The 14,998-nt window shown below is 41.0% G+C and overlaps 2 protein-coding genes across 6 annotated transcripts in view; one reads left to right on the plus strand and one right to left on the minus strand.

Annotated features, from left to right (window-relative positions):
• Positions 1–5,247, plus strand: part of LOC109872677 (teneurin-1) — a 177,677-nt gene extending 172,430 nt beyond the window's left edge. For 4 of the 5 annotated variants that reach the window (XM_031808394.1, XM_031808392.1, XM_031808395.1 and 1 more), the window contains 3 exons: positions 1,136–2,356; positions 4,083–4,225; positions 4,360–5,247. In XM_031808394.1, coding sequence (XP_031664254.1) covers positions 1,136–2,356; positions 4,083–4,225; positions 4,360–5,115 — 2,120 coding nt within the window. In that variant the 3' untranslated portion in view covers positions 5,116–5,247. The remainder of the gene's footprint in view (positions 1–1,135; positions 2,357–4,082; positions 4,226–4,359) is intronic. The other variant, XM_031808393.1, reaches the window with a different exon arrangement.
• A 3,567-nt stretch (positions 5,248–8,814) lies between these two features.
• Positions 8,815–14,399, minus strand: agtr2 (angiotensin II receptor, type 2). The gene is made up of 2 exons (XM_020463921.2): positions 14,222–14,399; positions 8,815–11,383 (listed from the first exon to the last, which is right to left on the minus strand). Exon 2 carries the CDS (start codon positions 11,306–11,308, stop codon positions 10,226–10,228), a length of 1,083 nt encoding a protein of 360 aa, XP_020319510.1. The 5' UTR covers positions 11,309–11,383; positions 14,222–14,399; the 3' UTR covers positions 8,815–10,225.
• Between the last annotated feature and the right edge of the window lie 599 nt (positions 14,400–14,998).

The following is a 14,998-nucleotide window of genomic DNA, read 5'->3' on the forward strand; positions in this document are numbered from 1 at the left end:
TCTTAACGCTACAGCATACAGTGACATTATAGACGATTCTGTGCTTCCAACTACGTGGCAACAGTTTGGGGAAGGCCCTTCTTGTTTCAGCATGACAATGCCCCCGTGCACAAAGCGAGGTCCATACAGAAATGGTTCGTCGAGATCGGTGTGGAAGAACTTGACTGGCCTGCACAGAGCCCTGACCTCAACCCCATTGAACACCTTTGGGATGAATTGGAACACTGACTGAGAGCCAGGCCTAATCACCCAATGTCAGTGCCCGACCTCATTAATGCTCTTGTGTCTGAATGGAAGCAAGTCCCTGCAGCAATTTTCCAACATCTAGTTGAAAGCCTTCCCAGAAGAGTGGAGGCTGTTATAGCAGCAAAGGGGGGACCAACTCCATATTATTGCCCATGATTTTGGAGTGAGATGTTTGACGAGCCAGTGTCCACATACTTTTGATAATGTAGTTGTATGTACTGTATACCTTCATTAAAACTAATTACTTATATTTCACCTACTTTGATGTTATATATATATATATATATATATATATATATATATATTACACACTTTATCACTTCAATAGTGTAGATAACAATTAATTAACCTTGTGCACACCTACACTAAGTATCAGACTTTAGGCCTTTTTTTGTTGCTCTGTGAGTTCCTGAGCAGCTTTGAGATCCAAGTGAAGGTATTGAGCATGTTGTTAGAGGCCTTTACAGAGCTGACTGGGAGAATGAATAAGCCCACATTAATTAACTGCCATTCAATTGCTTTGTCATTCAATCTGCAATTTCAAGCATGACAGGTCAACAGCCTCCAACTTAATTTGCAGTCACATAATACTATCACCATGTAATATTCATCTCCTAAGGACAGAAGTAATTAAAATGTCTTTCATTCTGCTTTAGTTAGTTCAGTCTAAGCAATACTATGTGCAACCCATATGGGTGTGAACAAAGCAGTTTGATAACCTGAATTAGTATTGGTAGTCTTCAGGCATCTCTGCTCTGCTATTGATGATATGGATGGCTTCAAACTTTAAAGAGCTGCTAGAGTCATGAACATACATTTTATAATTACTCAGATATGACGTTTCATTGTTTTTTAACAGATAATTTAATGGTGATTATTCTCCCCACAGGTCCTCTGGTTGGGAGACAGATCTACAGGTTTAGTGTGGAGGGCCTGGTGAATGCCAGATTTGACTACAGCTATAATAACTTCCGGGTCACCAGCATGCAGGCCATGATTAATGAAACCCCTCTTCCCATTGACCTTTACCGTTATGTTGATGTGTCAGGAAGAATTGAACAGTTTGGGAAATTCAGTGTCATAAACTATGACCTCAATCAAGTGATCACTACACACATCATGAAGCACACTAAGATATTTAATGCCAACGGACAAGTGATCGAGGTCCAGTACGAGATCCTGAAGTCTATTGCATACTGGATGACAGTGCAGTATGACAACATGGGCCGCATCACTATCTGTGACATCAGGATTGGTGTGGATAACAATATAACACGCTACTCATACGAGTATGATGCTGATAGTCAGCTCCAGGCTGTGTCGGTGAATGATAGGCCACAGTGGCGCTATAGTTACGACCTCAACGGCAACATTAATTTACTGAGTCATGGCAACAGTGCCAGACTAACGCCGCTGCGCTACGACTTACGAGACCGCATAACACGGCTCGGAGAAATTCAGTACAAAATGGATGAAGATGGCTTTCTTCGCCTGCGGGGCAATGTCATGTTTGATTACAACTCCAACGGGCTGCTTGCCAAAGCGTTTGACAAAGTGTCAGAGAGGAGTGTTCACTACCGCTACGACGGCCTGGGCAGGCGGGTGGCCAGCAGGACCAGTGACGGCCAGCAGCTGCAGTACTTCTATGCCGACCTGACCAAACCCACCAGGGTGACCCACATGTACAACCACTCCAGCTCTGAGATCACCTCGCTCTATTACGACCTGCAGGGACACCTCATCGCCATGGAGCTGAGCAGCGGGGAGGAGTACTACGTAGCCTGTGATAACTCTGGCACGCCACTGGCCATTTTCAGCAGCCAAGGACACATAGTCAAGGAGATGCTCTACACCCCTTACGGAGACATCTACCAAGACTCAAACCCTTCCTTTCTGCTGATCATCGGGTTCCAGGGCGGTCTCTATGATGCACTGACCAAGCTGGTCCACCTGGGGAGGAGGGACTATGATGTGGTGGCTGGGAGGTGGACCACTCCCAACCATAACCTGTGGACGGAGCTCAGTATCAACCCCAAGCCTTTCAACCTCTACTCCTTCAAAAACAACTACCCTGTTGCAGAGTTACAGGATGTCACCAAGTTCACTACAGGTAAGACTAATGTTGATGAGATCCACTATATATTCCTTAGGAGATATACACTGCGTGCACAATTTAGGCAAATTATATTCCTCAGGATTAATTTTATTGTTGAACAAACACAATGCTCTCAGTCAATCCAAAATGTTATTGAACCTCAAACCTGAATGTTTAACAAAGGAAAAGTTTTGTCTTTCTCTGGGGAATATATAAGTGTGCACAATTATTAGGCAACTAAATTACAAAAATAAATTCTCCCAACTCACTTGTTAATTCTCAATTTTTTTGAGAAAGTGTAACAAATAAGTAACACAAAATGACAATTAAATACAACTTTTGGCCTTTCAAAAATATTCAGTGACCAATGTAGCCTCCCTTCTTTTCAAAAACTGCCATGAGCATTCCATCTATGGAGTCTGTCAGTTTCCTGATCTGTTCACGATCAACTTTCGCTGAAGCAGTAACCACAGCCTCCCTTACTGTAAATCTCACGTTTGAGAAGGGCCCATAAGTTCTCAATAGGATTTAAGTCAGTCCTGAATGCTGAGAACTTCTTCCTGTACCACTGATTGAAGAAAGAATGTTCCAGAAACTGGCAGTAGGTTTGGGAGTTGAGTTTCAGTCCCATCTTCAACCTGAAAAGGTCCAACTACCTCATTCTTAATGATAGCAGCCCATACCAGTACCCCTCCTCCACCTTGCTGGCACCTGACTCAAAGTGGTGCCCTGTGTCCATTACTGATCCAGCCATGGGCCCATCCATCTGGTCCATCAAGAGTCACTCATTTCATCTGTCCATAAAACCTTTGAGAAAATCTGTCTTCAGGTATTTCTTTGCCCATACTTGTGAATCTTATTCAGTGTTGGTCGTGTTTCAGCCTTCTTGACCATGGCCATGTCTCTGAACACTTGACACCTTGTACTTCTGGACACTCCAGGTAGGTTGTAGTTCTGGAATATGGTGCCACTGGAGGATAATGGGTTCCTGGTAGCTTGACGTTTAATTCTTCTCAGTTCTGGAATATGGTGCCACTGGAGGATAATGGGTTCCTGGTAGCTTGACGTTTAATTCTTCTCAGTTCTGGAATATGGTGGCACTCGAGTATAATGGGTTCCTGGTAGCTTGACATTTAATTCTTCTCAGTTCTGGAATATGGTGCCACTGGAGGATAATGGGTTCCTGGTAGCTTGACATTTAATTATTCTCAGTTCTGGAATATGGTGGCACTCGAGGATAATGGGTTCCTGGTAGCTTGACGTTTAAGTCTTTTGCAGTTCATTTGAGTCTTTTCTTCTCCGTGCGTTCTTTACGCCCCCAGTTGACTATTCGCAACAAAACGTTTGATTGTCCGGTGGTCACGCCTCAATAGTTGAGCTATTTGAAGAGTGTTGCATCCCTCTGAAAGGCATTTTACCATTTGACTTTTCAGTTTCAGTTAAATCTCCTAATAGTTATGCACACCTTGATATAAGGTGTTATTCACTTTCACCACACCGTCCCTCATTACACAAATACATATCACCTGAAAATGATTACATCCCATAAGCATTCAAGTTTATGTGGTTTGGAGTTGGAAAATGTGAATAGAAATAATGGTAAGAACAGAATACTCACTTTTCTAATAATTGTTCACGCAGTGTAGACAGATAATTAGACAGGATGGTTTCAATTGGGTTGCATGACAAAAGCTCAAATCCAATGCCCTGTCATTGACTCCTCGATACTTTCTGTCTTCAGACATCAGCAGTTGGTTGCAACTGTTTGGGTTCCAGCTCCACAACGTTGTCCCTGGTTACCCCAAGCCGGAGGTGGAGAGCATGGAGCAAACCTACGAAATGATGAAGACTCAAACCAAGACACAAGACTGGGACCCTAGCAAGGTGAGCTAAACCTAGACTAGGCCTAGTGTAACAGAGCCTAATCTCCAGCCATGTATGGTCCTTAGTTAGATATTAGATGACCTAAAAATCCTTATTATCATTAGATAACCATCCCATGTGTGTTTGTCTGCCAGGTTCTGTTGGGTATCCAGTGCGAGCTGCAGAAACACCTAAAGAACTTCATCTCTCTGGACCGACTGCCTATGAGTAAGATGACTGGTCAGCTGGGGGCATGGCATGGCCGGAGGCCCCGCTTCTCTGCCATCTCCTCCATCTTTGGAAAGGGTGTCAAGTTCGCCATCAGAGATAATGTTGTCACCACCGAAATCATTGGGGTTGCAAGCGAGGACAGCCGGCGTGTGGCAGCAGTCCTAAACCACGCGCTCTACCTATCCGGCCTGCACTTCACGGTGAACGGTCTGGACACTCACTACTTTGTCAAGCCTGGCCTGCTGGAGGGGGACCTGGGAGTGGTTGGCCACAACGGAGCGGGTCGCGTCCTGGAGAACGGCGTCAACGTGACCGTGTCCCAGATGACGACGGCGGTGGATGGGAGGACTAGGCGCTTCGCTGACATCCAGATGCAGCACGGGACTCTGTGCTTCAACATCCGCTACGGGGCCACAGAGGAAGAGGAGAGGGAGCATGTGCTGGAGGTGGCCCGGCAGAGGGCGGTGGAGCAGGCCTGGGTCATCGAGCAGAGGAGGCTGGAGGAAGGAGAGGAGGGCTCCAGGCTCTGGACAGAAGGAGAGAGGCAGCAGCTGCTCACCACTGGACAGGTTCCCGGCTATGACGGCTACTTCGTGCTCCCCGTGGAGCAGTACCTGGAGCTCTCTGACAGTGCCAACAACATTCACTTCATGAGGCAAAGTGAAATAGGGAGGAGGTAACAGCGGCATCGTGCTTCACTACTGCCGTGGGTTCCCCTTCACCAAAGACAGTCTGTTTTTAGACATACAATGATTTGTTGTACCGTTTTTTCTAGAATGATGACGATAAATATACAAAAAAAAGACAACTGCCTTTAAGTGACAAATGATGGTATTTTGTTTCACCTGTGTTCTGATTGTTTTGTTTCTTCTGAGAATGAATTGATCATTTGAAACTCTTGACTGTCTATCATTTTGGAGTTACTTGGCTAGCTTATGTAATTTGACCTACTTTGTAAGCTGTTAGATATGCTGAATCTGAGATGACAGACTCCGTATCAAGTTCATTACCATATAATTAATCTTTATACATACTGTATCTATAACAGTGTAGTGAATTGCTGTCATTTCAGTTTATACAGTGCATATCTGTCTGCGATCTCTTGAGAAATGGCAGTGACAGCTACTGTCTTCTTGTGACTATGAGACTCACTGGCATCTGGAATTTTGCTGCTTTCTGTGTATTTAAAGTTCTGGTGGTACAATGGAGTAGATTGTGTGGGTTTAGACACATGACATTGTATATAGCAAGTGCTTTAGCGAGATACAAGTGCTTAACTTAATAATGTGTTGTTACTGATTATTAATCGTTAATCCTATCAATAGAATTGATCACTGGAGTTACACAGAGCAACAGGAAAAAGTATTCATGCTGAAAACCTGTACAGTACAGTTTACTTTTTTACAAATTGCTTATTGTAAAATATAATGTATTATCTGGGTGGAGCTTGTGCCTTTCTGCTCTTAAAAAAACATTGAAGGATGACAATTTAATCAAAACATCTCCTTCCATACCATGAAAAGTGTTATTATTTATGTACTGGACTAGATTCCTTATGGAGTGGCGCTTGCAGGGCAGACTATAGTGCCCTGTGCAAAGTGCTAAATCATAGTGTAAATGTTACAGAAAACCTCATATTGTAATTCACAGATATTACATTCATTGTACCTTAATTATTCTGATGCCATTACAAGGCACTCCTTCCCAGTCCCGATCAGTTATATCTGAGCTAGTAAGTCAATTGGCAGACAGTGCAGTAGATAAGTCTCTGCCGCCAATGTGAAATCCAAACGTCACAAATTAGTCGTGTAAGAATTGTACTGAAACGATAATAAGTTTGTAAAAAATGTCCATACATGTAGGAGAAGGCCCACTTACAGTTATCAAGTGGGTCGTATAGACTTTACATATCAGAACAGGGTGAAAAGCAGAATGAAAATAGAACACATTCACAGTGGGTGGCTTACTACTGACTGTACTAGTTACGGGTCAAATGTAGTGAATGTGGAGGAGAATTTTTCAAAGCGAAATGCACACATTGAGTAGCTGTTTAAAACAGATAAAAAAAGTCTGGAAACATCCATTTTTTAAATATTTACTCAACATGTATTTGGTCTGTGCTTCATTTACTACAACAAAGTCACATTGTGTTTCAGCATGTCATTCTTCTGTAAAAAGTACTTTATGCCGTGTGCCTCGGCGTCTAGTATTCCACCAAACATTTGAGGAAATTAGATGTGCATAACATTACACCATCTTCACAACAGCTGAAATATTTTGAATGCAGCCCCAATTAAACAAGCCTTAGTTCGGCAATCATTTACTCAGTCCTTTTGAAACATCTAAGAATCCTCATTATTTCTTATTTCCAAAGACAAACTTTCAAGTCTGGGATGATATTGAACTATTTATTGTGTATTAATTTGGGGCTCAGAGTATGACATGTTTGGAGCTGGAGAAGAGGGATTTAAAAAGTCAACGGTTGTCCAGTTATCCCAGATCCACAATTTGGTTGTATTGTTAAGGATTTGTTATAATGGGGATGTGTATGGTTTGTGTACTGACATTTGTTTTCCATGCTTCTCATACAGAAATGAAACATTAACACTGTGGAAAAGGCTGAACCAAAAGCATGGAGTACAAAGACAAAACACCCTATATTCTGATGATTCTCACTTTAATACAGTCCAGTTCGTCAAGAATATAATTCTGTGCAACCTTATGTTGTTTTTTACTTTAATTGTCATTGGGGTGTATTGCAAAAATGAATTGTACAAAATATAGGCTATATGGTATACTATATAACATATTTTGTGTAAATGAATTGATAGTACTCCATATAATTAATAATGCTCTGCCCATTGGTGTTCATATTGATGATACTGTCTCAGTTGGGTAACTCCGAGAACGAAGACAGTGTGATTGCCAAGATACATTTGTATGGTATGAAAACACTGATATCGCTTGATTGCATTTTCTACTCTGGGCTTTGACCAAGAGGCATGTATTTTCTGCAAGTGCTCCAGGAAGTGGGTGTAAATAATGAGAAGTTAATATATTGGGTGTGGAAAGTTCATATTAAAAACAAGGTACTTTGAAGGTTTGACTTTTAATAAATAAATGTGCAAATTCTTTATCCATATGTTTTGATGTTGTTTCTTTCATTGTATTATGAAATAATATGAGTGTATTCAGTGGTTTAAATTGTTAGCTGGTCCATGAAAATAATCAAACAGAAATAGTTTAAATTGAATCGTTTCACTGTTTTATATATATATATATATATATATATATATATTGTTGTCAAAGTGTGTATCTTTGAAGAGGAGCCATCATCTCATAGGTACTGCTGGTCAGTGTTAGTGTGTTGGTTTTCCACAGGGTAGAGGAGGGGCATCGTCAGATGGATTTCCAAAGGCAGCTATCAGATTCCTTATCGTCCTGAATAATCGTGTCTGTACTCTACCCTCCGTCTGAAACACAGAAACGCCTTATCTGTTCATTCAGGTCAAGTCAGGATAATTAGCTATTTCCAAAATAACTGAGGTTTTGTCACTAATACCACATTAAGGTGTTATAATATTGTATGTTCTGTAGCGTTTTGAGGCCATACCTCCTAAGGGATGTGCTTTCTATAATTGGAATGTAAGAACATGTGTATGAATGTACAGTATATTGTTGTAATTCATGTGTTCCCATGTGGTAATCTCCTGCTAACCAATGGATATTGATATCATGTTTATTATTTATCTTAACTTTCCAGGGCCCCTCCTTGATTTGGAATACTGTAGGTATAGACATCTTTGCATCTTTCAGTGAAAATAGCTGAAAAATATGATAACAGCAATTCAATGAAAAGTGATTAAGTGTAATCGTACTGTACAGTACATTACAGTCCAATATTTATGGTATTCGGTAGTCTGTGTAAATTGGACTCAAATTAAATGGAACAACCCGTCTGTATGAGCATGAATCAGAAAGATAGAAACACAGGTGCGTATTTGTCATGCAAAAAGGCATGTCATATCATCCATCTGTTGTTTTCATTCTGTAAAGTTGTTATCCACCGCCTTGCTGAGAAATGATGAGTTTTCGTCACAACAGCATTGATGCAAATGTGAATTTATAGCTAAAGTCAATCAAAATGGTAATAACTAAACCTACGATGGATCAACAATACTGTTCAAGTACTCACAGAACACATAGGCGGTAGGTATTGGCCTCACTCTCACTGTCTCGGAGTAGATGGCTCCCATCTCTCCCCACTGCACCCAGGATCCTCTCAGTAGTGGCCTTGCTGATAGCTCCATGGTAAACGGACACATGCTCTATCACACTGAAGCTTGCCATCACTATGAATGAATAGCACTGACACACAATCGGTATGGTAGTATTTACAGTACGGTAGCATCAACAGGAAATCATATCATATCCTAAGAGGAAAGAAAAGATCACACATAGGCTTACAGATGTAGGATCTTAATTTGAGCCAGTTTGCTACAGCAGGAAAATAATCCTGCAGCAACAGGAAATGTGAATTCTAATTCAGGAAAAGAAGATTGCAGGGGTTGACACATTTTTCGAAAGGTAAAATCAATCTGAAATTTCAAAGTGGAAATTACAAACTTCAGAAGCCTTCTTAAACCTCAAATATGTCCAATACACTATACATTCTCATGCAACACGGTGATCCAATTAAGATCCTACATCTGTACTCTCTGGTCATTAGGAAAACACATCAGGAAACAGTATTGAAGTACAGTACCTGTATTTACATGTACGTCACCTTGATTTGTTTTTCCCTATTCTGTTCATTGTAATGTTCAGACCATATTAGTTGATAATATGATGGGTCTGGAAGGGTTTTAATAACTAAAACTACAATTTGAAGTAAAAACGACACAATTATCAATCAGAGAGAATTCCTTTGCACCTGCAGTTATCAAACCCAGCCACAGAGCGGCAGTAAAACTGCCTATATCAATGCTTGTTACTCAGTCTATGTCCTTGTCTCCATTACTGTTGCAAACAGAAATGTCAGGAGAAAAGAAAACAGCAGGTTGTGATTGTTTGTCATACAATCAAATGCATCTTCAAATTGCTACAATGTGATGCAAACTCAACTCCTGGCTTTCCCATGTTCAACTTGATCATGGCCTTAACTGAATATATGTTTTGTTTTCACACCAAGAAGACTGCCATTACTGTCTGGCTTTCATTGTTCTGTTATATCAAATGAAGAGTGACTGGAAAACATATAATTCATATGTACATTTGACACAATACAATGTTAATTATGGTTCAAGAGACACAAATTATACAGTTCACAGTAGATGTTTGCATGGACCTTTTCTTGCCGTTTATAAGGCTCTGTGTTCATTGACATATTTTTGTTACTTATATACAATAAAAACAACATACACATACCACATTATTGTAACTAGTACAAAGGCACATACACTGTAGTTGTATATTTCACACACTTATTATCACACTGGCCTGTGTATCTCAGAAAACATGACAGGTTTACCCAGCACATATACTGTAGATTTGGTGATATAATATCCCTTCCCCCTAACATGAGCTTGGTGGCATGGGATGTTAAACTGACATTTAAATCTATGTTTATATTCCCTCTGTCCAGCCTGCAGGTTGTCCCTAATTAGGAGTAGATAGGGGGGTTAACGTCCCCTGGAGACTAGGCCTGGGGGTTATTCAGGATCCCCGGTGTCAACTGTTACACATCTGACAGACAGGCCTCTCATAGTCCTGCCATGTAACCTCCCTAGACTAGGGGCCCCTACTGTGTTGGTCCAGAGTCTCCAGTGGCCCTGTGTCCTTGAGGTCACTGAGCTTCCTGGAGAAGGAGCTGAGCCTGGTGCTGATGGAGTCTCTCTTTTGGGACAGCCTGGGAGCCTTCTCCTCGTACAGCCGCCACAGCTGCTCCCGGAAGTGGTTCCCCACAAAGCAGTAGAGGAAAGGGTTGATGGCGCTGTTGGAGAAGCCCAGGCAGAGGGTGAAGGGCATCAGGGTAATGATGGCCTGGCGCACCCAACAGCTGTGCATCACCCCCAGGGTGCTCAGGGCATCCAGGAAGGTCAGCACGTGGAAGGGGAACCAGCAGACGAAGAAGGCCAGCACCACAGCCACCACCATCTTCATTACGCGGTCCAGGTTGCTGGAACTCTTGTCCAGGCTGGGCTGTCCCCCCAGGAGGTGCTTCCCGATGCGGCAGTAGCAGCTGGCGATGACTGTGAAGGGCACCAAGAAGGCCAGGATGTTCTTGGTCAGGGCCAGGCCTGGGAACCAGTAGGGCTGGGTAGGTGGGTAGATGAGGACGCAGGCCGTGACCCCCAGCTCCTTCAGGTGGTAGGTGTCTCGGAAGGCCATGGTGGGGATGGTCATGAGGCCGGCGATGGTCCAGATCACACCGCTGACCACTTGTGCCCGACACAGGTTCCTGCTGCACTGAGACTGGAGGGGATAGACAATGGCTCTGTATCGGTCCACACTCATACAGGTGATGAAGTAGATGCTGGCGTAGACGTTCAGGGAGAGGAGGCAGCCACATAGCTTACACATCAGCCCACCAAACATCCAGTTGTAGTCAAAGGAGTAGTAGATTGCCCAGAAAGGCAGGCTGATCAGGAACAACAGATCTGAGAGGGCCAAGTTTACAATGTAAGTGTTGGCCACTGTTTTACGGTTGGACTTTTGACATAACACGAACACCACCAAGATATTGCCCACGAAACCAAGGACAAAGATGACACTGTAGATGGTGGGGATCAGCTTGTTCTGATGCAGAGAGGGGGAGATGGAATCACATGAGGAAGAATTGATCATTAGATCTTCTGACGAGTTGGTGGCCATTGAGAGGTTAGAGTGTGTCGATGCAATGGGTACTCTGTGTCCGTGATTGCTTTTACAGCCAACTCCCACTAAGGCCTGTAAGATAACAGAAAATCAGCAACATTCTAAATTAGAGAAACAAAGTCTCCTAACAAAATCAAATATCTGTAACCTAAAATACATGCACTAGTTGCAATAAGTCAGTAACTAAAACACAAGGAGACAGTTTTGGCAAGCATGGTAAGAAATTGCTCAATGTTAGTAGACACATACAGGGTGGGCCAACTGAAGAATTAGGTGTTCTCAGCCAAGACTGAATATATTACATTCTGATGACAGCCAAATATTTTTGTGATAATAGCCGTATGTAAAATAATCGTATTATAGGGTGTTATCCTGTATTTTTCTAGCCCCTCTAACAGCAGATGTAAGAATCCCCAAACCCTTTTCATTTGTCCTGAACCTAACGGAAAAAGAAATACATTTGTACAGCCCATTTGGGACTTGCTATTTGGATGGTGTTGTTTTGCGAATATGTATTGGATAGTCCTCCTCTGTGCAGGCTGGAGTCCATCTGGATAGTGTTATATAGGAGGAGACAGAAGGAACATGTGGTTGGTTGTTTTAGAGGGCTCTGGGGGTTCTGGGGTTGGACATAATCCCCTCTCCAGTGTCCCTTTGCATGAGAAACTCCCCTACATGCAGTAGTCTATGCCAATGGTTCCCAAACTGTGAGGAACCCAGTCCGACTTTAAAATCACTCTTGAAAGTTGTATTAGTAGAATGCACAAGGTCCAATTTCGAAATGAGGTAGTGAATCATCAGTTCCTCTTGTCATGTCAGTCATTGCATACCTTATAGAGCTATTTATAACTTGTCAAATGTCCAGATCAACTAGCCCATGTCAGCTAACGTTTCTTTATTTAGGTTTTTTAGCCCATAGATTTTGTTGTAATTTTTTGGTCACTCTAACACATGAATACACATTGGACATGGCAAAATGTATAGAATTGCAAGAGAATTTGCATTAAAACTACTCAATTTTCTTTGCACCCCATTACAAAATGTGTAGAATTGCAGGAAATAAGCTTTAATCCTGCCAAATTCTGTCCACCAACAAGAGGGGGGTGAACAGTTTGTGTCATAAACAGTGCTTGTGCCCATAGAAATAGACGTGGCGCACACACGCAGAGGGTACGCGGGATGTTCCCCAATGCTGGAAGGGGGTCCCCAAGTGAAAAAGTTTAGGAACCCCTGGTTTAAGCAACAAGCAGCACATGCAGTATAGAAAAGTAATGCATGTTGCATAGCATGGTGACTGGCTTGCTGCTGTGTTCCTCGGGAGATCTTTTAAGATCTTACCTATTATCAAAAATATATATAATTTGTATTTGAAAGTGTGATAAAAGTAGAGCAACATTAATGATAAGGTGATTTGGATACCTTTATTCTATTTTAAAGTGTGATGAAAGTAGAGCAACATTAATGATAAGGTGATTTGGATACCTTTATTCTATTTGAAAGTGTGATGAAAGTAGAGCAACATTAATGATAAGGTGATTTGGATACCTTTATTCTATTTGAAAGTGTGATAAAAGTAGAGCAACATTAATGATAAGGTGATTTGGATACCTTTATTCTATTTGAAAGTGTGATAAAAGTAGAGCAACATTAATGATAAGGTGATTTGGATACCTTTATTCTATTTGAAAGTGTGATGAAAGTAGAGCAACATTAATGATAAGGTGATTTGGATACCTTTATTCTATTTGAAAGTGTGATGAAAGTAGAGCAACATTAATGATAAGGTGATTTGGATACCTTTATTCTATTTGAAAGTGTGATAAAAGTAGAGCAACATTAATGATAAGGTGATTTGGATACCTTTATTCTATTTGAAAGTGTGATGAAAGTAGAGCAACATTAATGATAAGGTGATTTGGATACCTTTATTCTATTTGAAAGTGTGATGAAAGTAGAGCAACATTAATGATAAGGTGATTTGGATACCTTTATTCTATTTGAAAGTGTGATAAAAGTAGAGCAACATTAATGATAAGGTGATTTGGATACCTTTATTCTATTTGAAAGTGTGATAAAAGTAGAGCAACATTAATGATAAGGTGATTTGGATACCTTTATTCTATTTGAAAGTGTGATGAAAGTAGAGCAACATTAATGATAAGGTGATTTGGATACCTTTATTCTAGTTGAAAGTATTTTACATGTATGTAATATATTTACATTTATATCTCAATATTTATTACATATGTAATACACTGAGTGTACAAAACATTAGGAACACCTTCCTATTATTGAGTTATTGACTCCAATGATTCCCACAGTTGTGTCAAGTTGGCTGGATGTCCTTTGTGTGATGGACCGTTCTTGACACAAACGTGAAACTGTTGAGAGTGGAAAAACCCAGCAGCGTTGCAGTTCTTGAGGCACTCAATTTATGACCAAATATAAATCATTTGTCACATTGGGTATAGAAAATCGAATACCTTCGGTGTGTTATGTATCATCCGTTTTTACATATTGAAAACCATTTATGGATGTTATATAAGTAATATCACAGTTCTATTGTATCAACTTTAGTGCGACAAAACGTTCTATCAATATGTTAAACTTTTAAACCTGTGAAATGAGTTCTTAACAGAGTTCAGCTCTTGAAATTGAGAAAAACACTCAAATATTCTCTGTAGAGTTATTTTAAAATACTCTGCACTAATAATGAGGCTAATAAGAGACTTAAAGTATAATAGAGAGCATTATTTTGAATATTGGTTACATACAATTTTCCTCTGCAATACAATTAGAATGTACAATCTGAATGAATCCCTGAGATATAAAACTTTCTTCCAAGATAACATAACAATGACTATTTAAACATCTCAAAGCCACTATAACATTCACACGAAGTCAATTTACCTTATATCTTCTCCTGTTCAGTGAAAGTTAGTCCCGTGATGTGTTTGCCTGAACACTGGCTGTATGAAGACTTGGTTCTGTGGTTTTTATATCCTCACTGGCCCATAGGGAGTCATCCATGTCTATGAAAGAGGAACTTGACCACATGCCAGCATTATGGGCCAGGCCAGGCATTCGTCACTCCTCTATGTCCCGCTCCCCTCATAAAAACAATCTGACGTCTAGAGACATAGTACAGGGGCACTTAAAGGGACAATCTGCAGTTAAAACATCAATATTTCGACTTCTAAATTAATGATATAGACCCATTGATTCTTGAAGAATATAACTTATGAGCTTAGCTCCACTGTCGTACTCAATCAGAACCTAAAATAAACTTGTTTTACGTTTGCAAACAATGTAAATGTAAACAAACACTGTACAGCCTCAAATCATGAATAAAACTATACTTTTGATATCATGGATGGTCAGTCCTTCTATCCATAGCTCTGTCCGTGACTTTGGGAGTGGTTACATTTCTCCAGCCCCATGCCTCAGCTGTTTATCAAATCAGTGGTGGAGTGCCTACTTTGTTATTGTTCGAACTGCAGATTGCCCCTATAAATCCCATGACATGGTTTTAGTTTGGATTAGCACTTCATACACAGGCTCAGTCCAATACTCTTCTATCAGAGTTCCAGAGAATCTTACTGGGGGTGCAGAGTGGACGGTGAAAATCTCACACATTATATAGAAGAACAGTTAGAGATGTTCTCCTCAACCTACAACACCCCATGT

This window comes from Oncorhynchus kisutch, linkage group LG28 (genome assembly GCF_002021735.2).
Source record: "Oncorhynchus kisutch isolate 150728-3 linkage group LG28, Okis_V2, whole genome shotgun sequence".
Taxonomy (NCBI): domain Eukaryota; kingdom Metazoa; phylum Chordata; class Actinopteri; order Salmoniformes; family Salmonidae; genus Oncorhynchus; species Oncorhynchus kisutch.